Source organism: Alexandromys fortis, unplaced genomic scaffold (assembly GCF_014885135.2).
Source record: "Alexandromys fortis isolate MF-2015 unplaced genomic scaffold, M_Fortis_MF-2015_v1.1 scaffold_17, whole genome shotgun sequence".
Classification (NCBI taxonomy): domain Eukaryota; kingdom Metazoa; phylum Chordata; class Mammalia; order Rodentia; family Cricetidae; genus Alexandromys; species Alexandromys fortis.
This window is the reverse complement of record NW_026067896.1, coordinates 8,471,252-8,497,275: the sequence shown is the minus strand read 5'-3', so window position 1 is coordinate 8,497,275 and position 26,024 is coordinate 8,471,252. Positions and strand designations below refer to the sequence as shown.

At 39.5% G+C, this 26,024-nt stretch overlaps 1 protein-coding gene across 2 annotated transcripts; it reads right to left on the bottom strand.

Annotated features, from left to right (window-relative positions):
- Positions 1-4,569: 4,569 nt before the first annotated feature.
- Ebag9 (estrogen receptor binding site associated antigen 9) lies at positions 4,570-20,541 on the bottom strand. 2 transcript variants are annotated; one of them, XM_050162581.1, is made up of 7 exons: positions 20,299-20,541; positions 15,624-15,721; positions 12,399-12,477; positions 11,587-11,745; positions 10,076-10,183; positions 8,813-8,904; positions 4,570-5,774 (listed from the first exon to the last, which is right to left on the bottom strand). In XM_050162581.1, exons 2-7 carry the CDS (start codon positions 15,704-15,706, stop codon positions 5,654-5,656), a joined length of 642 nt encoding a protein of 213 aa, XP_050018538.1. In that variant the 5' UTR covers positions 15,707-15,721; positions 20,299-20,541; the 3' UTR covers positions 4,570-5,653. The 2 variants fall into 2 exon arrangements, with proteins under 2 accessions (XP_050018538.1, XP_050018529.1); XM_050162572.1 differs by lacking the exon at positions 20,299-20,541 and adding an exon at positions 19,777-19,985.
- Between the last annotated feature and the right edge of the window lie 5,483 nt (positions 20,542-26,024).

Below are 26,024 nucleotides of genomic sequence, written 5' to 3'. Positions count from 1 at the left end.
AATAGCTGGGTATCTATAATGATTTGCCAATTCTCTTCTTGAACTAAATAAAAAGTCCTTGCATTCTTAAACTAACTAATCTATACACCACCACATCATTTCAGGCTTACTTGTTAAATGGAGAAAATGAAACAGTTTTAAAATTTTTTTCCTGGCTCCCCCCAGAATGCAGTGTATGGGGGGGCACTTTTAAAATATCATATGTATTACTTTGATCCATAAGGGCTCCTTCTAACCAAAACTGATTAGACAGTAATCAGACGCAGGTGCACAGCACTGCTTTGGAAGATAAAGCACTTGTATTTCTATGTGTTTTAAATGTGGCAGGTTCAGGATGTCGATGACTGTGTGCACACCATACTTCACTTGGCACTACAAGAAAATGCGGATTAGAAAATAAAATGATATTCATTTTTGGTATTTTGAGACAGGCCCTCGCTCTGTAGCTCAAGCTGGCCTTGAATTTGTGATCCCCTCGCCTTAACTCCTAAGTATTGAGATTTTTAAGTATTCACCACCACAATCAGCTCAAAAGTTTTGAAGTCAGGTGGTAATGGCGCACGCTTTTAATCTCAGCACCTGGGAGGCAGTGGTAAGTGGATCTCTGTGAGTTCCACACCAGCCTGGTCTACAAAGTGAGTTCCAGGACAGTCAGAGTGGTTACACAGAGAAACCCTATCACGAAAAAAGCAAACAAACAAAATATAACGCGCTTTGGCTCTCCAGGCATGGTGATACGTGCCTTTAATCCCAGCACTTGGGAGGCAGCGACAGTTGGATCTTAGATCTCTATGAGTAAAATACAGGGGTGATAATTATTAATCTATAAGAAAACAAAACTGACCAAAGAGTAAGAAAATATAACACTGAGTAACCATGTCTTTTACCTTTTCTGTGTGAGAAGTTGAATGCTTTTCTGTCATTCTGCCTCCAACTAACCCTAAAGATGGCTATAGGTGTCTGCAGCAGAAAGGTCTCTTAAGAGGCTGTAATACTGGTCCGCACATGAATGACACCTGCACACTTGGCCACATTTGACCTAAAAATAAACTGTGAACATAGCACTGCCACTCAGTGACAGTCATCAGTTACAGAAAATAAAGCTAAGCTAATTTCTTCCAAATTTATTAAGTAAGTGTCTCATCCCAGATCCCCCAGCCCCAAACCAATACAAGGTCTCACTATGTAGATCTGGCTGGCCTGGAACTCACTATGTAGACAAAGCTATCTTTGGACTCAGAGATTTACCGGAGGTAAAATCTTGACTCCTCGGGGCTGGGACTAAAGGCATGTGGTACCATGCCTATTTTAAATAAGTTTTTAGAAAACACAAACAGATGCTATTTACTACCATTTATTAATTCCATCTTCACTGAGTTTGAAGTGGGGACAACATCTTACACCCAATATTTTGGGCAATTCATAATGTTTCCAGTTTGAATTTCATAGAAGTCATAATCCACTAGGAATTCTGATTAATCACTTGCATAAACCTCCTCTGAAGTTTGACATTTTATACTGTGATGATCAAACTTCCTAAGCTTTGCTTTCTCTGTATATAAAATGATAATTGACTTACCACATTGCCAGGCGGATTAAGCATGTGATATTTAGGGTTTCCATTGCTATGACAAAATATTGGCTTACTGTTTCAGAGGTTATAGTCCACACAGTGTCCTGGTTGCATTGTTTTTGGAACTGTGGTAAGGTAGACAAGCCCATGGAAGGATGGGGTGGAAGAAATGTTCTCACCAGTAGAAATTGTGAAGGGACACAGAAAAGGTGGACCATGGTCCCAACATCCCTTTCAATGGTACACCCCTATGGCTACAGGCTGGCCACCAAGCCTTTGAATAACAGCCAGCAGGGGACATTAGTTTAAGGTCTACAGCATCACATCCTAACTGCCGGCATTCTAAATCTGGACTTCAGTGCAGAGACTATTGCTGTGTCTAACTAGCCAGCCTCTCCCACCTTCTGTAAGGGCCAACCATAGCACTGTAGAGGCAATTAGGAGAAGTACGTGTAGGACCTCACAAAGAAACGTGGGCAGGACCTGACAACCCCCATTTATTTTTTCATGTTTTACAGCAGGCCTAATTATGTAGTCCAGGCTGGCCATTAATTTGAGGCAATTCTCTCTCAGCCTCCTAAGTCTTGAAAATTATAGGTCAGCCCCCCCATGCCTTTACCATTTCATTTAATCATTAGACCACCTCCTCCATTTAAAAGAAAAAAAACTTACAAACTCAGACAAACTGCTTGATTTTGTACCATCTCTTCAACTCTATGGAGTTTTCAAAACTGCTGTGACCAGATCACTGGGTAAAGGAAACAGCTTCAGAATAGCTGTAGACATCTGAAAGAGAAGGGTCAGATTAATTGGGACTGACCAGATTTTCAGTCAGCAGCAGGTAGGTATGCAAGGTCCGGAACAAATCTTTAGTGTGAGGCTGGGCTGGATTTCAGAAGTTCCTAAAAATGGTGTTTCTTTGTAGCTCTACAAGACAGAACAGGATCTTCTGGTCAAAACACACCTTAACACTTCTCAAAAACCTCCCCAGTTCCTAAACCTGCCCAATGGCTATAGCTAGGGGACACGGAAGATTAAAAGGTAAGAAGAAAGTAAAGCAAGAAAACAAAGAAGTTGTACATGAAAATTTGGTGGGCCAGGACTGTAATCTCAGCACCTCGGGAGGTAAGGCAAAAGGATGGAGAGTTAAAATTCCGGTTTGCCTGGCCACAGAGTACGTTCCAGACCAGTTCAGGGGAGGGGGAAGGGGAGAAGAAAAGGGAATCCTTAGTTCTAGTTGCTTCTATGATCTTAGAACAAAACTGAATATTCTAAGGAAAAAATAAAGGAAATCACACACAGTGTGCACACACACGTGCACACACGAGCACACACAGTTCTTTAGAACATACAATGAGCTAGGCCTAAGGTACTGGTGAATCAAATGTACTTTTCACAGATCTACCCTCTTCCCCAGCCTCCAGCTTCCTTCTGAAAAGGCACGGTCTCCTTTCCTAAGACAGCCAACCTGTAGAACAAAGCCCATGCCTCACTCCCAGCTTGACTTCAGCTAGAATCATTCAGCTCACCATGGTTACATTCCTTCCACACCTAATTAAAGGATTTCCTTTGAGCAAGGGCATAGAGTGTGAAAGTAACAGCAATTGGTAGATTAGAGCCAACACGAACTCGATAGGCTTAATTAAGGTAAACGAACCAGCTACCTCTGGCTCAGCCCATCCTTTTAGTACATGAACCATCATCGTCGTCTTAGGGTTTTTGAACACTGGTTATGGTTAGGTTTCTACTTGGTAATAGCTGATCCAGATGCAGGTCCATCACTGCCATCTTCTTCTTAACTGCCAGTCTTCATCCAGAAATAGTGACTGCTGTGGTCAGAAGTGAGTCCATCCCAAAACTGAGGAATCCGGATGAAACTATCTTCAAATCATCAGTTCAAAATATCCAGACAAATATCACAGAGAGCCAAGAAAGGACATCTAGCTAAAGCTTACTAGGAAAAGGTTGGGAAGTCAGCATTTCTATTAAACACACGAAAGAAGCTCCACACTGCCTCTGATGACTTATCTCAAACATATGAGTAGAACTTCACAAACTATTTAGATCTAGCATACTTCGTCTGTTCTAGTTAACATCTAAAATCCATTATACCATTCCAGGCTATGGTGGCACAGGCCTTTATTCCCAGCGCTTGGGAGGCAATGGCACACTGATCTCTGAGTTTGAAGTCAGCCTGGTCTATAAAGTGAGTTTCAGGACAGCCAAGGCTACACAGAGAAACTTGGTCTCAAACAAAACCAAACCATTATGCTTTATCAAAATCAAAAGAACTAAAAGAAAAAAAACATAAATTTGGAAGCTGAAGAATACAGGTTGCTACCATGAAGTATTTATTATGTGTATTTAACTCCATGGACCTTGCAGGGATCATATATACCCAATTTTACATATAAATTTAGGTGAAAATATTTCACAATTGTTAAAGAGAAATCTATTTCTTCCTAGTCGATCATTTCTGCAATTTGTTTTTTTTTTATTTCTCAAAAGCTAAAAAGATAAACATAAAAATTAGTTCATATACTTAAAAAGCCTGACTAAAGAGGACCTCAGTACTTACTACTACTGGGAGAAGGGAAATTATCCTTTATGACTTCTACATCCATAGATATAAAACTCTCACAATGACTAAACCGAACACATGGGAGAGAAGAGATTCTCAAAATTCTCTGTTAAATTGTACCTAGCTGGGAATGTATTGGATAAACAGTAAACACGGCAACTGGCAAAACCTCTTCCCACCAGTAGTCAACTGATCATAAAATTAAGTCTCAAATCTCAGACTAAGAAAACTTTAAAAGTCTCAATGTACAGTTATTGTTTTTTCTATGAAGTATTGCTTTAATTCAACCATATTAGTAATGTTTGGCCTGTACACTATGACATTTTAAAGCCCCACAAAATGTTAATCCTGGCTAATAACTTTGAAGGAAGCAAAGCATCTTTAAACATTCCAAAGCCACAGAAAATCAGGCCAGTTATATTTCAATTGTGGAGAAAATTTAATGGTATTTTAAACTGTGAGATAGGATTTTTCCCCCATAAAACACAATATGTAATTATTTCTTTAAACAATGAATATCACAAACAAAAAATACTTATAATTTGTTTGTAATGAATCTGTAATGTTCTCTAGCCAAAAATATAGATACCCTGCATTGTGTAAGATAAAAAAAGAGAAATTTTCCAGAATCACTTTCATATAATCAATTAAAACTGAAGGCTTTCTGCATTTGAAAATTAATGGCTTTCAAGGAGGATGAAGAGCTACGATCCTTAAAGACACTGAGAGCATCCTGACGTCTGTAATGAAAGGGAACAGCTACTAATGTTAGTTCTTCAGTTATACAGATTTGTCACTGCAGCTGATTCTCAACATTTATACATGCACTATAAGTTACAGCTCTAGATAACATTACAATACCATCCAAAAGAAAATAAGGATATACAAAATATTTGATAAATAAAATTATTGCATTTTAATGTATTTTCATGAAAATCCAAATCATATTCCTTAATGTTGTACCAAACAATGCCAGTTCAAATTAAAGAAAATGTACGTCAACACTACCTGAAAACAAAATTAAGGAGGTATAAAGCCCCACTTAAACTTTGTTTAATTTGTGTCAAGTGATCATGGCAACAAAGACTATTAAAATTATCTTATAATTATGCACAATGAATGAAAGCATAATAGATAGCAGAGTACTTTTCTACCATAAAATTATTTACACCCACTTTATTCAGCTAGAAACACTAGCTTGAGAGGTACTGGTCTGGGATATTCCACTTGAAATAACTTCTCTACAGCAAACAATTGTCTTATATTTGGAACATGTTGAAGAAAATAATTGTCTCATCATTTCTGTGTTTTGAGTCTTGATTACTGACAGTTCAAGGTACTGTGGGAGAATCCTGGTGTCCTGGATGGCTCGATGAACACATTAAGATCAAGCAGTGTTTGTATTCTGAAAATCATCTCCAGTCCATACAACTGCTTGTTGTGTAGGCGGCAGGTCCCGGCTTCTCCTACTGGCACTGGGGTGTGGCGGGGGGCGTGTGTTAGGAGAGTTTCACCCCGATTTTGTTCTGCTCCTTCTTCATCAGCCGCTGCGCTTCCTTCTCCATTTTCTTTCTTTGCTGTTCTGCAGCTCTCTTTTCTCTGTCCGCAATTTTCTGCTGCCTGAAAAGAAACACATTTGCATCTTTACTTTCATAAAACACTGCACAGCTAAAATAGCAAATTAATTATAAAAAGGGTGCCTTCTTATAATCAAGAAATAAGTGTTTAATGTCTTTAATATTCTCATTTCTCTAAAAATTTCAAGGATTTTTCAATAGGAGTATTTCTGCTTATCCTTAGAAGACGACTTTACAAAAAGAAATGTTATCTTTCTGTATAGCTGAGGTGTGTGCAGTCACAGCACTAACGTCTCCAGAAAGAAGAACCCATATCTTCTTACTTTCCTCCTTCACCTCATTTCTACAAAAACTCTCTACTTCAGGGGGAAACTATCCAAAACAGTTTGATATTGTAGTTAATTCTCTCGTTATTAAATAGATTTTTAAAAATTAGCTAAAGGATGTTAGAAACACATTGCAAAGAGGAAAGGATTTCAGATGGATCAGAACCAAGGAATTTACAGATTAGCATTTGAGCAGCTCCATCCGCACACTAGCAGGAATTTATCAGTTTCACACTACGACTCTAGCTGGCTCTTAGCCCGGTATAACTCCAGGGACTAGAGATGACAGAAACACTCTGCTCAGTTGGCTTGTGTAGGAAGGGAGACTGGGCCTGGAACGATGACACAGGAGAGAGGGCGGGACCCGGGGTGGGATGTAAGAGAGTAACTCAGTACGGAGACTGAAGAGGGAACGCACGGTTACCACTGAGCATGGAGTAGGAAGACCTGGATCTATGCAGAACACTCCAGACTGGGGCTCTAAATTTGCATATGTACAACTTAAAGTTTATGAAAATGATGTTAATGCATAAATATTCATATGCATTCACACACCTCTGATTTTCAGTAACAATTATAAATACAAGGGGGCAGTTACAGATGACCAAAATTCCACAAAGGAGAAGAAATTCTTTGTGCCAACACTCCAACTTTCACTGTCAATTAACCACATTTAAAAAATGAAAGAAAACCGACTTTACATTAGCTCTTCTTAAGTCAAAGCATTAGCATTAAGAAGTAGGAAGGAAAATAGTTATAAAGGACTGGATAGGTTATAAGAAGATAAACTTTGACATGGTTCCTATCTAAAATGAAAATATCAGTAATGAACATTCCAGGCACAAGAAATAATTCAGATTACTGAAGGCAAATATATATTGCTTCAGTACTAGAGTAAAGACTCATTGAACTGATCACAGGGCTAGAGGATGGAGGGTGGCAATGAACACAGATCCACTTTCTCAACGCTCAGTGTCTTTCTAAAAGGGAGCAATGCCACAAGCCTCCATGTCCTCCTGTCCTCCGTGGCCCACACTTGTGCAGCACACAGCATGATTTTCGTCTTTCTAATAATTTCATTCAATTATATTGTCATTATAATGTAAAATATTCCTGTTTTCATTTTTGTTTTAAGGAACAAGACAGATGATGGAAAATGGAAAGTTTTAGAGTAACATTAAGATGCTCCGTTCACAGCTGAAGACTCTATAACAATGTCATTAAGATTATTAGAGTCAAATGAACAGCTCTTTCTTTTATCCTTGTGCCACATAAAAATAATATTAAAGCCCCTCAAATTTCCCAAAAATAGGTGATTTTTGAAACTATTATTTTTAAAATTCAGATAAAAATGTCTGCCTGATGATCCTTGCAACATCATTACTTTAGTTCACAATTTTAAAAACACCTTTTATTAAAGACTCATTTATACTGACCAAAGGAAAGCTAAATATGAAAAACTCTCACAACTTTAAAAATGTGATTCCCTCTAACATTTACAAAAAGGCATGCTGAATACACAATTAAAAAAAAAAAAAAAAAACAAAACAAAATGTCTATTTAACTGCACCCTCTGCTGGTTACTTAAGGTTACTATAAATTTACCATCAAAGACAAGAAAAGAACAAAAAACATAAAAATAAGTACAAGGAAAAAGTAATTCATTTTCTATCCATAGAGCAAAAACAATCATAATTTTAAAATTAAAATTCTATCACTATATTTTGCTATTTTTTTATATTTTATGTGCTTGTGCACGAGCCTGCATGTATGTATATTATGTGTATACAAGTACACACAGAGGCCAGAAGGAGAAACTGAATCCCCTGAAGCCTATATGAGTGCTGGGAACAGAACCTGGGTCTTCTGGAAGAGAAGCAAGTGTTCTTACTCACCAATCCATCTTCCAGACAGATTGACATGTGAGGCTGCATCCATGATAACACTCACAGTTCTGCTTATCACTCTTACCTTATTTTTTGACCCATCCTAGAAATACAAAAACTAGCCAGGTGGTGGCGGCACACGCCTTTAATCCCAGCACTCGGGGGGGGAGGCAGAGACAGGTGGATCTCTGTGAGTTTGAGGCCAGCCTGGTCTACAAAGCAAGTTCCAGGACAGTCAGGGCTACACAGAGAAACCCTGTCTCGAAAACAAAACAAAACAACAACAAAACACCAAACAAACAAACAAAAAAAGGAGTACAAGAACTAAGTTTATTACTCAATGAAATCTAGAATGACCATCGAACAAAAATGAACTTTAAAACTACAGAATAATATTTGCTTTTCTGTAGCACGGGTTGTTAATCTGACTTCCCTGTTTTATGATACTTTTGTGGACACTTAAGACACACGGAGACTTTAAGGGTACTTTATTAGCTACTTCTATTCAAATGTGAAGTTCAGACACTATATTAAACTGTGAAACAATAAAATCAAAATGACAACTTCTAATCTATCATGGTGGCTTACATTTCACAGAAGGAGATTGTGACTACCACTTGGTATGTATAGGCAAGTAATTTTTACCATTAAGGTTATTATTCATTGATTTAGACAGTGCTTTAAATCCATATAATGAGATATGATATCTGGAATTGAGAACATGTTCAATAAGAAACAAGTTCTATAAGGTTCACTGTGGAAAAATAGAGACAGGCAGACATTTGGCAGAGTAGGCTTTGCTGATCTTAAACACAAGAAATAAATTCAAGCATTGTACTCAAGGTGTCAGATAAATGTCATCTGCATACCTCAGAACTTCTTCTGCTTGCCAGGCCGCGTCTTCTTCTTCTTCCCAGGCATTGGTGTTTTCTTGCCAGGTATCTAAGTCACCTAGTTCTGACTACATTGGAAAACAAAAAGAAACTAAGATCTTAAAGAGCCGTCATTTCTCTACACAGTGGTTCAGTTTTAAAAAAAAAAAAAAGGAGCAGTTTTAAGTCTAAGCCAAACTGTACCATTCCCTACATCAGCCAAAAATGATCTAGCCTCTACTCTGCCGAGAACTGCAGGTTTCACAGTAATGGGGTGATGTGTGACTTTCCCAAGTGGTAAAAAATGTTCTGCACAACTGGTATAATAGTGGCCCGCCTCATGGAGCCGACCACTTCTGACTGCATCTAAGGTCTGCTCCACAGCAGGGAATTCACAGCTGGTGCTATAAACCTGGTCAACAGTCCATGGCTGGGGAGGACTTAGGCATGAGTAGGGAACAGGCGTGCTGTGCTCACTAAATGAACTTCTAAAGATTTACTGTTATGCCTATAAGCTGGTGCTTCTGTCAGCTTTAGTCAGAGAAGCTTCTTTTTCCGATCAGCTATGGTTTCTGTAGACTCCTAAGTGCTCAAAACGACCAGCATCAGTGACTGCTGAATGCTTAACTCTAAGAGGAAGCCTCTCAGACCTGCTAGCCAGGCTCAGAAAACACGTGGAAGGGGCAGGAGCAATGGGTAAAGCAAGGTGAAATGCAGCCCCTCTGAACTGGCACAGCAAGGGCACTCCAGTCCTCACAGGAGCTGTGACTAACTGCACAAGACTCGCCCATGAAGAACTCCTCTCAGCATCCCTTTTGCACCTGACAACCTACAAGCATTTACTGATAGCTGGAGGATGGGAGCAGGGCAGAAAGACATTTTCTTTAGTGGTGCAGACACTGGCAACTTTGTACTCTGAATTTATCTTAAATTACATCACAGCTTAAATGTAAACTTACACTGTGAGGAAAAGAATCCCTAAGTCAAAACTTACCTTAGTCATTTTAGAGATAACTCCTATAATTCTAACGTGTAAATATCATCAAATTTTGTCTCTGTCTTTTCTGTGTATAACGTTACCCTGACTAAGTGTCCAATATAATTTGTAATCTGATTCAATATTATGTTGATAAAGCTTTGGATGAAATTTTAAATTTGTTCAATTTCTTGAGAATTTTTCTCTTCTTAAAAAAAAAATAAAGAGAGAGAGAGAGAAGGAAAAAGACAAAAGCTGACCCTAGCTCGCATTGGCATACTTACTGACTGATGAATGAAAGGCATGTCTTGTGTAGCTGCCAATCTACTGGAAAAACCTGTGCTACCATCTGGGATACTAAAATTCAATGGTTCTCTCTTCTTAATGACAATCTGAAACATAAATTACAACAGGATTACAAGGATAATCTACACAAAACCACATAGAAATAATTGATCAATGTATTTGGTATTACTTAAATTGTGCTTGTTTTTCTTTATAATACACAATGAAGTAAGAGTTATTCTGTAAATAGTACCAAAATTCCCATGCAATTATAACATAAATCAGCTTCATAACAAGAAAACTTGTATCTCATTTAAAAAAAATCTTGTCTTTTCCTTCTCCCTGTTTTATGAGGGTTACTAAAATTTAATTTGGTATTTTAAATTACTAAATTAAATAATAACATATCTAATATGTTCTACCAAAAGTATACCTACCATCTTTAATATGTGGAATGGTATTAGAATATATTTACTTGAACCATTGTAAATTTCAGGAAAAGTACCTTTAATCTAAATTAATGTAATAAGGCATGATATAATATACTAAATCCCAGCAATATAGTTCCACAATATAAGATATACATCAACTGAGAAATTTGTTAAGTATCCTTCCTTACTGGAATATTTGAACACAGTTAAAAAAGAAAGAACGCATATGTGTAGCTGAAACTAAGAAAAAGACAGCAAGAAAATACATAAAAAGTGCTGAATAAAAAATACTTTCATGTTATATAAAATATATGTATCTACATATATACAAACATATTTATAGAATGTTTCTGTATTTGAATAAAAAGTACGAATTTCTGCAATAGAAGAGCAGAATGGACTAACATGACACTATTAGAAGGAGATGAAGCAGAACTAACTCCATTTATCACACTATGGTCTAAGTGGACAGTCTGCATGACTGGTGTCAGGAATAGCAGTATGTGATATACAAACAGCAGAAAAGTTATTCAATGGCTACTTTGGGAAGCAGAATTGGCTGAGTGATGAGACAAAGTCAGTCAGGGTTCATTATGAGCTCTCCAGTATTCTCCTATTTTGTCATTGTGCTCTTTCCAACACCTCTGCATCTCTACGCAAGCTCATCTCAACTCAAAAGGGAGTAATGCTAACAAACTCACAACTTTACAGTGCTATACCAAGGACTGGTTGCAAGAGCTGTACATGGTATATGATGGGAAATTATTAATATATAGATATCATCATACTTGGAACTTCTTAAAACTGCTAATTTTATTGGCTTAAGTTTCTCTTAGCAGAGACTAACACCTACTATCTGAGAGCCAATAGAATTTCTGGAAATACTTAGCTAACTTAGAAAACTTCGAAATATGCATTATTAGATCTGTTTTAGGTCATGTGAATACATAACATTTTTATTTAGTCTTAGAGAAAACAAAGTGATATACAGGCTTTCTAATGAACACAATTATACTCTCTAGTTTTACTGAGGATCTAGGAAGCATTCTAAACTCCAAAAGCATGAATCTTCCACGTACTTTCTGGGTTTTCCTGATCGTTGGTGTCATGTCCTTGAAATAGTCAGGTTCCAGCTGCTCCAAAGAGTTCTGTTGTGTTGCCACACTCCCATTCCCTCCTTCAATTTTGACACTGGTGGGTGCATCTTCATCCCAGGAAGTCCACTCCTCCACATCTGTCTAAATGTAATTGATTGAACTGTGAGACACAAAAGGACAACCTAACGATCACCTCGACCTTTATTAGAGAAACAGGCTTTCTGAGACACTGGTTTTAAAACTCTCTTGAGCCACAGACATATATGCAATTCAAACCACACTCCGAAACTACTTCAAGCAGGTGCTTTTGAAAACTGAGTTAGCATTACATGTACTGGACACATAGGGTAGACTGGAACTTTCCATTCAACCCTAACCAAACTAATCACCTGACTTAAAAAAAAAATGTATCAATATTTTCCACAAGACATGAGGGAAGTAAAAGTCAGAATGTGATAACAAACGCCCAAAAAACAAGCCAGAATTTTCAATATATCAGGAATCCGTGAATCTCAATTCACATGCAAAACTAATTACAAAATGACAACCCCACGATGATATAAATGTAGGATACATATAAAAATTTAAATACTAAATGTTTCATAAAAGTGGCAGGTACTTAAGTAGGGGAGAAATTAGATGTCAAGATAACACACACACACACAATATAAAGAACTGAATAAAAGTAAGCAAATGATAAGAAAATCACCAAGAATCCTGACCACCCAATCTTTCTGATGCAGTTTATCTAGTGTGAAAGCCGTGTTCTGGAGTACACCTCCATTACAGACTACCTGCTTAGGGACAGACGAGTAATCAACTGTGGTGGGCAAAGTTATTTGGTCTCCACTTAATTTCCTTCCTCTGCCAGATCTGAAAGAAACAAGATATATTTCAAGAAACACCCAGACAAGCATGCATGAGAACACATTTTAGATAATAATTTACTCAGAAAACGGGACTTTCCAACTTTATAATTATTGTTTTAAACAATAACTGCCCCAAAAGCTATGATGAAAAAGCATGACTCAGCAATCTTGCCAATGTTTCCCAAATCTTAGGCAATGTAGCTGCTTTTCGGTTAGGATTAGAATTATAGACAAACTTATAGGATTTGGGATGAACTGAACATCAAACACAAATGCAAGCCCCTCTGAGCCTTGTGCTCCCCCAGTGTCCTGGGTTCTGAAGATAAAGCTCTAAGCTACTAATCAGGAAGGCCTGGTTTTACATTTCATAGATTGCTTGGTAAAATTAAGTATTCAACTATTAAAAAGTTTGAAAATCAGGGGTTGGAGAGACGACTCAGCAGTTAAGAGCACTGATTGTGCTTCCAGAGGACCCAGGTTTAGTTCCCAACACTTACATGGCAGCTCACAATTGTCTACAACTCCAAGATCTGACACCTTCACACAGACATACATCCAGGGAAAACATCAATGCACATGGAATAAAATTAATTAAAAAAGGAAAATTTTGAAAATCAATTAGCCAAACTAAACCAATTGATTTCTAAGGATTTGTAGAGAAATACTACATTAATCAGGATATAATATCCTTCAGCTGTTAACATGAGCTAAAGAATCCACACTGACAAGACTATCAAAGCTTTTTTACTGATGCTAATGAGAATTAATTTATCAGCTATAGTATCCTCATCTGTCAACTGGATAGCCACACTTCTAAGGTTCTTTTAAGGCTTTAACTAAGAAATGTATTTAAAGCAGCTAGAATAACATTAGCTACATAGTGAGATATAAAAACACAGTAGCCACTAAACCCAGCAGTCTGGAACTCATTCCCTTAGAACAAAGGGGGTTATTTTAGGACAAATTCACAAGCTTTATTTTATTCACTTTATTTTTATTCACTTTTATAAAGACAAAACTATTACAGCCTATTATAAAATTTATTCCACAAGTATGGAATTTTACAGCACGTAATCCAGCTTCATTTTGACACCTAAGTTTACCCTAATAAAGAGCTGGTTTTCTTTACAACTGAATGTACGCAGTCCTAAACATGCTGACACTGACAACAGAAACTCACAGTGACAACAAACAAAGCCTTGATATGAAACCAAATATCATTTCTTATTCTAACACTAACCTACACTGACTAGACTTTTAGAAACTGCAGACACATGAAGACATCTACGCTCCAAGACAATGGTTGACGATGCCTTTGACTTCTGTCTGGTACTAGCATTTACTCCCATCCTGCTTTCCCTAGTAAATTTCTGGTCACTCTTTTTCATTCTCTGACTTGAACATTTTTTCACCAAATCCTCAAGGGTCAACCACTCCATTGCTTCCATGTGTTTTTTGACTTCTCATCTCCCAGTGACCTCTTCAACTCCACAGCATTTCATCAATATGCTAACTTCTGAACAGGCTCACCCTAGTACTGTGTGTACCTTCCTAAACTACCTTCTGAAGAGAGGGCTGATTACCACTTAACGTCAGCTTCCCTGCTACCCTACCTATCACTAAGCTTCTCTGGAAAACTTACTCCAAAAGACCTAACAGTCTAATAGTTCCTCTGATTGGTAGCTTTTGTTTGTTTGTTTGTTTGTTTTGAAACAGAGTCACTTTTTGCAGCTCTGACTCTCTCACAGAAATCCGCCTGCCTTTGCCTTCCAAATGCTGTGATTAAAGGCATGGACCATTCCTGATTAAGACTTAGGCCCAAACAACTCAGTACTTATAGATGTCCTAAGTTCTCTGTAGCCAATTGAAAATCTCAATACACATATACCTCTCTTTTCTTAACCCTCTCATGACCAAAAAGTTGAGAAAGGAGGAATGCAAACTTGAGGACAGCCTAAGCTACACAGAAATATAGAAGCCAGCCTGGGAAATAAATAGCAACATCTTGTTTCAAAACAAGAAAAGAAAAAAAAAGGCAGAAAATAAAAATTCTTATTTTTATTTGGAATAAAATACAAAGTTTTACTATTGAAATATATATGCCATTTGGACATTACATAGCCTCTGAAGCCTTCAATCACACTGAATACAGACACCCTCACTTTCTGCTCTACATTAATTTTGGTGGCATAATGACTTTCAATTACAACCTAAGAACGTAGCTTTGTAATGATATGTTACCAACAAAGCTATAGATCCCAGTGCTGCAAATATGAGCTGTCTGAATTTGGATTCCACCAGTGCTCAGCAGCTACTGACCACTGCAGCTCTGCTGGAAACTCTTAACCCTTAGAACACACTTCTGAATGTCACGGGGAGTCCTGAGGCACCTTGGACTTGAGAAGCCACAGCTAGAGTATGTCATGTGCTGAGACAGAAGGATTTGGAATCTAAGGAAAACCAAATGTAGCCAAACACTTTATTCTGGCCACACACTTATCTTTTTTATAGTTTCTTTGTTTAAAGTCTCAAAAGTCCATTTTTATTTTCTGAGTCCGTGTATATTGTATGTGTGCCTGTGCATCATGTGCACACCTGCTCTCTGCAGAGGCCAGAAGACGGCCCTGGATGCCCCGCAACTGGAGTTTAGAGATCTGTGAGCCACCATGTGGATGCTAGGAACCAAACCCAGGTTCTCTGCCCATGCAGCAAGAACTCTTAGCCGCTGCCATCACTCCAGCCCCTCTCTGTTGAAAGTTTTAAAAATAAATACAAAAATAGCATTTATATAGAAATATACATAGAAATACCTAAGCTTAACTTTGCCTAACCACTTCTAAACATTCCAATCATGAGAGAATACATATTAACTGTGATCACAGTACTATTTAACCTTGGTCTGCTTCTTTCCAAAGTTTTACAGGACTAATTACTTAATATATTTAAATGGAAGATGTGAACATCTGAAAGAAAAAAAACAACTGATATCCTTTCTAGATCTGCAAAAATGTTTTGAAAAAGCATAGAGATTAATGCGTACTTTAAGCAGGACAGCTAGTTTAAATACGATATCCATGTCTTTTGAAGTTAGGAAGTAATCTTCACCAATGAAGAGACAAATAGGTCAGTGTAAACACAGAAATCATTTACCTGCATATTAGTCTCTTTAGGAATGAGAACACTGTCGCTAGGCAGGTACAAACTTTAAATAACCGAAACTGAGTGATGGCCATGGCGAGAACCAAAACCTGTGGGAAAAGGAAAGACACGCACACAGAAACAATATATTAGACACGTTGCTGAAGCCATGCTCTTCTTTTGAATTCAAACTAAAAAGTCCTTATGCACTAAGAGAAATCTGACATCTTCACTTTCTCTAAAAGGTACAAATATAACATTCAATTCCAACACAATGTAAGTCATTTTATAGTTGTGAGGAAGAATACTCTTCACCTCAGTCTCTAAACTAGTACAAATTTACTTACAATTTAAAAGCTCAAAAAAGGGCAGCATAGTATATATTAAACCTTTCTATACCTTTTAAAATTTGATTCACCTCAACATAGCACTATGAAAAATATTTTCAACATTTTAACCTTAAGATACTCTTATTATTTCACAGATGGCGAAACTGAACTGAGTCAAGTCAGCTAACATGTTCTAAGCATAGCTAGTAAGTTCAGACAAAGGCTAAAACCCATCTAGTTCAGATCTGCAAACTTAGTGATCTGTTCAAAGAAACAGTGATGCTTGGGCCTGCACTTAGTAAATCTATTAATCTAGTCTCTGAGGAATAAGGACAAATCATACCCAACAGTAACATGCAGGTTTTTAAAGATAGCTCATAATGAAGTTTCCTCAACTAAATGAAGTATTACATTAGTAGGTTAAAAATTAAATAATAAGAAACATTTGCCTCTCATGATGCAGAGGCATTAGGAAGCTAAGATCTGTAAATTAACCTGAGTGGTAAAACAGGCCTTGCTTTGTCACATATATTATTTATATATTATACCGCAATATAAAAGCTCAATACACACAGCCAAATCGTAAAGAAAAGGAAAGAAGAAAACAAGAAAGCAAGGAAAACACACTAACTGTCATGGCCCTGAGCTTGACTGCTCTGTAGTCAGTAACTGGCAGCTCCTTCTGAAGAAGCACAGCTAGTCCTTTCAGGTTCTAGGGTTAACAGTAGAACGCAGACTACTAAAGGTACAACGGAAAAGTTCTACAAGGTTCCCTTAGCAATGCCCATGTACTTCTGTGCATATGAAGGCTGCCTATCTTAACTGAATGGCCTACTCAATGTCCAAGGCTGGAGGTGGCTCACTACTGAGCAAGGGCAAAGAACAGTGATGCTAAACAGAAGGGAACCAAGAGCACATTACCAATCTCCTTCTTCAAGTACTACACACACACACACACACACACACACACACACACACAATTTATGACAAATATCCCCAAGGTGGTGTAGTTGGTTTCAAAAACTGCAACAAAGCTGACTCCTTTTTCTCAACGAATCTCAGAGATGCCAATGGCTTACAAGCATTATTTGGTTTCCCAAAGTTGTCCATATTGTTTCCTACCCTCTTGGTGGAATAGTCTTCTTAGCCTGTGTTTTTCCACTGAAAAACTTCACATTTTTGTACTTCACAGCATAATAATATCTATATACTACCTATGTGCCCTACCCAATACTTCTCTGGTACGTTGTTATCATTTGCAAAATAAAATTTGAAAGAAATATTTGATGCGTCATTATAAGTAGAATGAACAGAATAAAATGGTGAATTAAAGCTTCATTAAAGTTGATTGGTCAAAAGTACCTGTCAACAAATAGAAAAGCAAACTTCCCAAAGAGAAGTTTGAGTAAGCATTAGTGCCCTGCACAGGAAATGGATGGAATAAAGACCATATTGCTGAGCAAAAGAAGCTAGTCAGAAAGACAAAGACAGCATTTTCCCCAACGTTTGTACAAGCTAGATTTCCAAATCAGGAAGATATGAAAATAGATGTGGTACTATTTGTAAGAAGATGGGGGCCAGAAGAACAATAGTAATGGGGGCAAGGGGTAAAACAAACTGCATTACATAAAGAATGAAATATAATGGAGCCCAGTAATTTATACAGTCAATATACATTAACAAAAATTCAGGGTAAATTTTAAAAAATATAATAAAGGCAGCAGTGGCGCACACCTTTAATCCCAGCACTCAGGAGGCAGAGGCAGGTGGATCTCTGTGAGTTCGAGGCCAGCCTCATCTACAAGAGCTACTTCCAGGACAGGCTCCAAAGCTACAGAGAAACCCTGTATCAAATAAATAAATAAATAAATTTTCGGAAAAATTATTTAAAAGGTAGCTTTATAGCTCAATGGCATACATCACTAGGAAAGGACATACAGCAAAGAGATACTCCTGCAAGATTTTTTTGGGAAAAAAGACATTTACTATTTTTGTACTGTGACAGGGTGCTGCCTTAGGCTGAGAACAAACTTCATTCAGTCTTGAGGAGCTACACTTCTCATACATCCAAAATGTCACTACTCAGTAATACCCGTCACCTTGAATGACTCCAACAAAGAGTAGAAATAAGATTTCAAGTTTAAGTGAAAAACCAGAAAGTCGAATGGTTACTGATTACAGAACAGAATTCCCTCTTAACAGCAGCATTCCGATTCTGTGAGAAATCTGCTTCTGTAATTAATGAAAGAGACCTACAATCCACTAAGCATTGTGAACCAAGCACCACCTAAATACTAGCTAGCTGAACCCACAGAACTTCTTTCTAGTGAACAGATATTTTCCTCATCTAGTAGACAGAAACAGAATGAGCACATTTCCACATTCAAACCTACATCGATTTAATTTGAAAACCAAGAACAAACTAGTCTCAAACATCCTCATGAATCTGGGGAGATATAAGTTCCAGGATAAAATTTCCAACCAGTTTCACTAAAATGGGGAAAATGTACCTAAGCTATTAAGTAACACTTTATCAATGACACTGACTCGTAGACAAATCTTACTCAGGACTTGTACATAACGCTGCAACTAGAAAGGGGTGAATAGATATTGGCGCACACTCTGTAACATATGCTACACTCTTAAGTAGAAAATATTTCCCTGCACAGAGAAACCCTCTTTGCTACTCGGTGGTCTTGAGTCTTTCTACATCTACTTTATTCAAAAGAAAAAGCCTAGAAAGGTAGGACCCTTCCAGTGTGCCTCAGTTTCTTATCTCTAAATCTTAGGCAGCGCCAGCATTTATGCGCTCAAATATTTCCTGAATGAAAAGGAACCAGCATTCCTTGGGCCATAACATGTTCGGGATGTAGTCCAAATGTTTCACCACTCCCAGGTAACAGATGAGGGCCGTAACTGGCCTGAGTAATTTAGACAGGTTAAAACAGGATTAATTGGAAGAGATCCCAAGGTCTGACTCTCCCTACATATTCCGTTTGAAATTAGTTTGATCGTATACATATCGCTACAGTCTGGTTTCTAAAATACCCTATCAACTAGAAAAATATTTGGGTCTACTTTGTAATTTGGGTGCTTCAAAATGCTTTCTAGAACCAGGCAATATTGAAATAGCCTACTACCAAAATACATGAATTAAAAAAAACAGTCCTTATAATGACTAACAAAATTCCGAAACTTTATATATGACAGAGGAAGAATTTTGGGGAAAAAAATGACATCTCCGATCAAGCAAGTAGGATGAGATGTCTGTTGTGTCAACTGAGAAAGATCTCTCTACAGCCGGGGTGGAAAGCATAAAGAAAAAGAATCCTGCATGAAGTCAGTCCCGCCTTGCGCTCACTGATCACATGCTGGAGTAAAGATCCAGCCTACAATTCATTACGCCAAGTAGCGATACCCTCTCAACGCGTCACTAAGTGCTGTACTTCACAACCCGAGCCTTTTCATACAAACACTCCAAAGTCCTACGATCTACAGCAGCACAGAACAGACTCAAAGGAAGTCCCGAACTCGCTAAAGTTAAAAATCCCCAAGGTTCCAATGAAAATCCCCCTGCTCCCACACAGGAAAAACGACGGGTCACCAGCAGAGGCAAGTAAGCAGAACCAGCAGCGCTGTTTTGGCAAGCTGGAAGGAAAAACCGTCTCTGTACCATCGGGCCTTCGCATGTGACCCCGCTGGGGCAGCCATCTAGGTGGGCCGTCTCCTGAAATGACTCCGCGGAGAGTTTCCTAACTGAAGTCATTTTCACTTTCGCGTGACCCACCTAGAATCTGGCCGACGGGGGAAAAAAAAAAAAAAACCGAAAATCATACCCACTGCACAGATGAGCAAAACAACACGCGAGCTTTCTGGTTACGCAATCCCACGCCCGGCGGCGGGAGTCATGCTAGGCGCTCTACACTGCTGGAGGTGGGAGCCAGCCGGGTGGGCTGGGGTTCCGAGGTTGGGGACATCGGGCCCCGGAGGTGCGAGGCCCGGAGAGGGAGGACAGGAAGGAGGCACATTGCCCTTGGGGAAGACTCAACACGGGGCTTTTCCGGGTCGGCAGCGCACAGGCCGGCGTCCCAGGCGGTGCGCGTGGCATGGCGAGGGCACACGGGCTCAGCCGGTTCCTAGCCACGCCGGGCTCGCCCCACGGGTCACCCTGACCCGGAAACAGTCCCCCCCCCCAGGGTGGCCCGGCGTGGAGGAGGTCGCGGGAAGAGGGCCGAAGAGGAAGGCAGGAGGGCAGGAGGACGACCCAGAGGGGGACCGCGGGTGGAAAGGAGGCGGGTGGGGTCGAGCCAAGCCCCCACTCGCGGGCGGGCGGGCGCGCGCAGGCCGCACACACTCACCTGCCCCTCCCCCTGCCCGCCCGCCCGGCGGAGGCTCCGATCCGCCGCGGGCCGCGCGCGCGCGGGCGCGCACGCGCACACACACACACACGCGCTCGGCCGGCCTGCGCGCGGGCGCGCGGGCGCGCACACGGTTTCCCCCGAGCTCGCGCTCGGCCGGCTCAGCCCCAGCTCCGCTCATTCAAAGCCGGGCGCGCGCTCCGCCGCAGCCGCCGTTGCCGCCGCGCAGCCGCCATGGCCGCCCCTTCGCCAGAAAGCCCGCCCCGGACCCCGGATCCGCCCAGGCTCCGCCCTACTCCCCGCCCAGGCCCCGCCTCCCCGCCCAGACCCCGCCTTAGTCCCCGCCTCCAAGGCGGAGCTACGTGCTGTCTCCAGGCTCTCCCTTCCGTACCCCGCCCCAGGTCTCTTCTGGCCCAATAAGGGGATAGGCTGCTTCTTTGACGTACAATCCTCAAGCCAATGGGCGTAGAGGGCGTGGCTAGCGCAGCAGCGGTGAGGAAGCTTGAGCTTTGGCCTTTTGGTGTTGATAGCGGTAGTTGTTGGTTTCCCTGATTTATTCATTTATTTATTTATTTTGGTCGTGGAGCGATTGGGTTTGTGCCAAGTTTCCTCCTTCCCTCTAGTATAGATGAGTGTCGCACCCGTGACCTATCCCCTTTCTGCTCCATCCGTAAAAACCTGCCCGCCAGATGGGGCCAAGGGGAAGCTGCGTCTACATTAGGAAGCATTGGAGGAGCTTCTAGAACGGACTAGGACAGAGCCCAGTTATTGCAGCACCTGAGACGTTTACTAACCTCTTCCAGGATTTAGCCCGCTCGACTAAAATCTTAGTTCAGTTTTTAACTAGAAGTAAAGGAGCATTTCCTCTAAGTTCCTCGTTACATCCTGGCCTGCATCAAGGCTAGGCATTTTACTAAGCTCCTGTTCTTTTGTGGTTCTCTCGGAATAGGATATTTTTATGTTGTTTATTTTTGTTTTGTTTTTACTTTTTATTGTACATATTACTGTGTCCCATAAAAATGCTTTCACATGAGGATACACTGTATCTTGAACCCCCACTACACCATCCCCTTTTTTTCTTCTACCTCTCATAGACTCTTGTTCCCCTAGAGTCTACAGCCTAGACAGTTTTCTTGTACTTCTTTATGAGTTCCCATGCTGTCTTCTATCTTGTATGCTAGTAAACCCTAGAGCAACTGTTCTCAAGTCGTGGGTGCGAGCCTTTTAAGGCTTGAACAACCCTTAATAGTACAAAATTATAATTATGAATAGCAACAAAAATGATTTTATGGTTGGGGTCACCTCAACATGGGCTGTATTAAAGAGTCACAGCATTTGAAAGGTTGAGAACCACTTAGAGTTTATGACTGTATTGGACTAGGAACCCTTAAGCTACTGTTGGAAAGTGGCTGGTGTGTGTGTGTGTGTGTGTGTGTGTGTGTGTGTGTGTGTGTGATAGATCCAAAAGCTGAAAACAGTTTTTTTCAAATTGTTTCTCAACTAATCTTTTTCTTCATATACCAAGATCTCCTGAGTAAATTGGGAGTGTGGGGGTCACGAGATAGGGTAGAAGGAAATGGGGAGGAAGAGAGAGGAGCAGAGAAAAGTGTATAGCTCAATAAAAACAATTTTAAAAAGACTTGGGAAAAAAGTGACAACTGCCTTTGTTCTCCCACCATGGTTCATCTGCTATCTGTCACTTAACTTCCAGCATTCTGCCCACCCTCCTCCCTGCAATCTGCTCCACACTTTTATTAGTAATTTCGTGTGTTTTCTTTGTTTGTTTGTTTGTTTTTTGTTTTTCGAGACAGGTTTTCTCTGTATAACAGGCCTACATGTCCTGGAACTAGCTCTTGTAGACCAGACTGGCATCAGACTCACAGAGATCCTCCTGCCTCTGCCTCTCAAGTGCTGGGATTAATGGCATTCACCACCACCATCCAGCATATTTTATTATCTTTATCTGTCTTTGAGAGTCTTGCTGGTCTTGAACTTAAGCCCCTCCTGCCTCAGCCTCCAAGGTATTCTGGAATGACTAACATGTACCACTAATTCAAACCAACAATTTAGTATGCTTGCCCTGCAAGGAGGAAGAAAGTGAATTTAGTATTCTGGGTAAACACAGGTGCATTATTTGATCTCTTAATCTGGGTTTCCTTTTAAGTGAATTTACTGCTTACAAAACTTTTTGTGAAGCCAAGCAATCATAGATTATAGCCATTCAACACTTAACCACTTTAAAGAAGTCCCCTGCAGTCTGCTAAACAGGTATCCTAACTGTAATCTCTTTTATCGTACAAATTCCAATAATCTATCATTTCCAATACTTTTTGAATTTCCAAAATTCAATAATTCTAACATGAGATTTTTTTTTTTTCAAAATAGAGTTTCCCTGTGTAGCCCCAATAGATCAGGTTGGCCTTGAACTCAGAGATCCCTCTGCCTTTGCCTCCCAAGTGCTGGGACTAAAGGTATGCACCACCACTAGGCTGTTTTATCTTTTTAAGTTTATTTCTTACACCTTTGTTACAAATTACTTATTATATCCCATGTTAATTTCTTCCTTTTCATGATTTTTTTTCTCTTTTAATTTGTCACTTCCGATTAAAAGGAAGGAGGGCAGACACTTCTGTAGAAAACCTGGTGACTGGGTACATCCTTGCTTCACAACATAGAGCGATAGAAAAGCAATGGTACTGGCTGGCTAGTTTTATGTCAATTTGACATGAGTTAGGATTATCAAAGAGGGCGCCTCAATTTCATTGAGTATAAAAATGACATAATAAGATAGGACTGTTGCCAAGTTCATGGGGGCATTCTCCTAATTAATGATTCTGTGAAAAGACTCAACAGATCGTAGGTGGGGCCACCTCTGGACTGGTGGCTCTAACTTTTATAAGAAAGCAGGTTAGCCAGTAAGCAGCATTCCTCCATAACATTTGCATCAGCTCCTGCCTCTAGGTCCCTGCCTGTTTTTAGTTCCTGTCGTTGTTTCCGACAGTGACGATGGGCGATTTGAACACAAGCCCAATAAGCTTGTTCCTCCCAGAGCTGCTTTGGTCATAGTGTTTCATCATGGCAATGAGAACCCTAACCAAGACAACCAAACAAAAGATTGAAAACTGAATTTCCTTTTAAAATGTCAATAAGAGAATATTTTAAATCTTCTTGGTTATCCCACAGGTCAGCACTTCAGGATCCCTCCTGGAATATGGGTGTGAGTTCAAGCAAGTCTGGGGAATGAAGACACGCCTCACCTTTAGGATATCTCTAGCCTTTCTCTACCTGGGGGAATCAGCCTCCGTCTGGACTGAGACACCTTAACTTAGCCAAGGGTGTTTTTTACAGTTTTCCATATTTGCACTTAAGCAAGTTGACGTCCATAGTCTCAAAACAACCTGACTAGGCTGCCAAATGCAAATACCCGATTCAGAAATATCACAGTTTGCAGGATTTTTCCAAATAAGTTTCTTTTTCTTTTCTTTCTTTCTTTTTTTTTTTTTTTTTTTTGTTTTTGTTTTTGTTTTTCATTTTTCGAGACAGGGTTCTCTGTAGCTTTGGAGCTTGTCCTGGAACTAGCTCTTGTAGACCAAGCTGGCCTTGAACTCACAAAGATCTGCCTGCCTCTCCCTCCCAAGTGCTGCAATTAAAGGCGTGCACCAACACCGCCCCGCCCCAAATAAGTTTTTCCGTGTGTTTTGTACCCTTGGAAAACTCTCAGAGAAAATTCACATAGAGGGCAGCAAGAGAAAAAAAAGTAATGGAGAAACAAAGGACTTATTAGGGCTAAATCTTAGCACTTTGGAGCCAGACCCTCAATTAGAGAGCACTTTTAAGTATGCAACTTCAAGTCTTGTCCTGGGGCAGGGGAGGATAATGTAAAGTAGGAAGAACAAAAGAGATTTTCAGATTCTTGGTGGAAAGGGCAATAAAACAGCCCACTAAAATTACCATAAGAAAACACTCAATAGGGTAACTGTTACTAATTGTAACTTTTCCTGATTGTAACTGTTACTGATTTGTAACTTTTCCTGATTGTAACTGTTACTGATTTGTAACTTTTCCTGATTGTAACTGTTACTGATTTGTAACTTTTCCTGATTGTAACTGTTACTGATTTGTAACTTTTCCTGATTGTAACTGTTACTGATTGTAACTTTTCCTGATTGTAACTGTTCCTGATAGTAATTGTAGGTGAATGGCATTTTCTATATTGCCTTTCTCGGTGGGGTCTAGTTCATCCTGCCTGTTCTGTGCATAAAATATTTGCCCATTTTAAAGCTACTGACAGTCCTCCTTTTCATTTAATTCAGGCTCCCTTTGGGAGGGTCTTCATTGTTTAGGTTCTCCAGCTGTAGCTTAGTCTTCTGCACTAACCCTGTTCAGTGGTTGACCAATTTCTGGCTTTTCACCAAAGGATACCTCTTTTTTTTTGTTCTTTTTTTGTTGTTGTTGTTCTTTTGTTTTTTTTTTTTTGTTTTTGTTTTTCAATTTAAACCAACTAATGAAACTTGAATGTTAATAAAGTTTTATTAATGAGCAGCTGTTCACAGTTGGATGCAGATTATGAAGTCACATCCATTTCCTGATCAGGCAAGACAGAAGACTTGCAGCTCATAGCACTGAGTGAGAGTGCGAACAGACGTTTGAAAGCAAAGACTTTTTGATAATTTTAGTAGATTGTTTTTATTGGCCTGGCTACTACAGAATTTTACTTGCTTTCAAAATAATTAACGTCAATATTCTGGAAATTTAAATGCTTTTAAATATCTAAAATCACTATGTCTTAGAGATCAGCTAGTCTGGGTCCTGCTTGGTGGGTTTAGACACAAGGTTTACGGGTTGCTACAGGATTGTTTGGTGGCTTAGTGGTTAGGAACTTTTAGCAGTAGTGTGAGAGAAGCTATCTGTAGTTGTCTGTTTTTTGCTTTTATTCTTTTTATTCTTTGGGGCTGTTTGCTCTTTTGTTCTTTGAGGGGCCCACCACCCAGCTCCCAAATAAATCACACAGAGGTTTATTCTTTCTTATAAATTTCTGGCCTTAGCTTGGCTTGTTTCTTGCCAGCTTTTTTTTTTTTTTAACTTAACTACCTTTTACTTATGGGCTTTTTCTTTTCTTACTTCTGTATATCTTACTTTCACTCTTACTCCATGGCTTGCTGTGTGGCTAATCACTGACTCCTCTCCTTGTTCTCTTCTTGCTCCTCCCCCTTCCAGATTTTTCCTTCTATGTATTCTCCTCTGCCTGCCAGCCTCGCCTATCCTTTCTCCTGCCTCACTATTGGTGGCTCAGCTCTTTATTAGACTATCAAGTGTTTTAGACAAGCAAAGAATCACAGCTTCACAGAGTTAAACAAGTGTAGCATAAATAAAAGCAACATGCCTTAAAATGATATTCTACAACCATTATCCTTAGCAGTCTTGAGCTTGCATAAGTCTTTGGGGTACTTACTGATTGGTTGCCCCTGAGTTATAGTCTTTCCAAGAACTGCTTTTTCAATTTCAATAAACCAAAACTGAGGCCTGTCCCCTGGCAGGGCTATTAGGAGCCTGTCATGGCATTGGTTTGGCTCCTTGGTTCTTTCACTAGGTATACTATATATTTACTATGGTAAAGCTATTTATCTCATATTATAACAAATATTAAAAATGAAATTAAATCTTTTATCAGTGAGAATTAAGTTCAGGTTGTAAGCACACAAGAAATACTAAAAATTTTAAGTCGT

What these genes read in the sequence shown, in the direction of transcription:
- Ebag9 (XM_050162581.1), bottom strand. Translation starts at nt 15,706, where the DNA reads ATGGCCATCACTCAGTTTCGGTTATTTAAAGTTTGTACCTGCCTAGCG. An exon ending in CTAAAGAGACTAATATGCAG is followed by an intron (nt 12,478 to 15,623) that starts GTAAATGATTTC and finishes TGTTTCTTTCAG; the next exon opens with ATCTGGCAGAGGAAGGAAAT. An exon ending in CGATCAGGAAAACCCAGAAA is followed by an intron (nt 10,184 to 11,586) that starts GTACGTGGAAGA and finishes TTTATGTTTCAG; the next exon opens with ATTGTCATTAAGAAGAGAGA.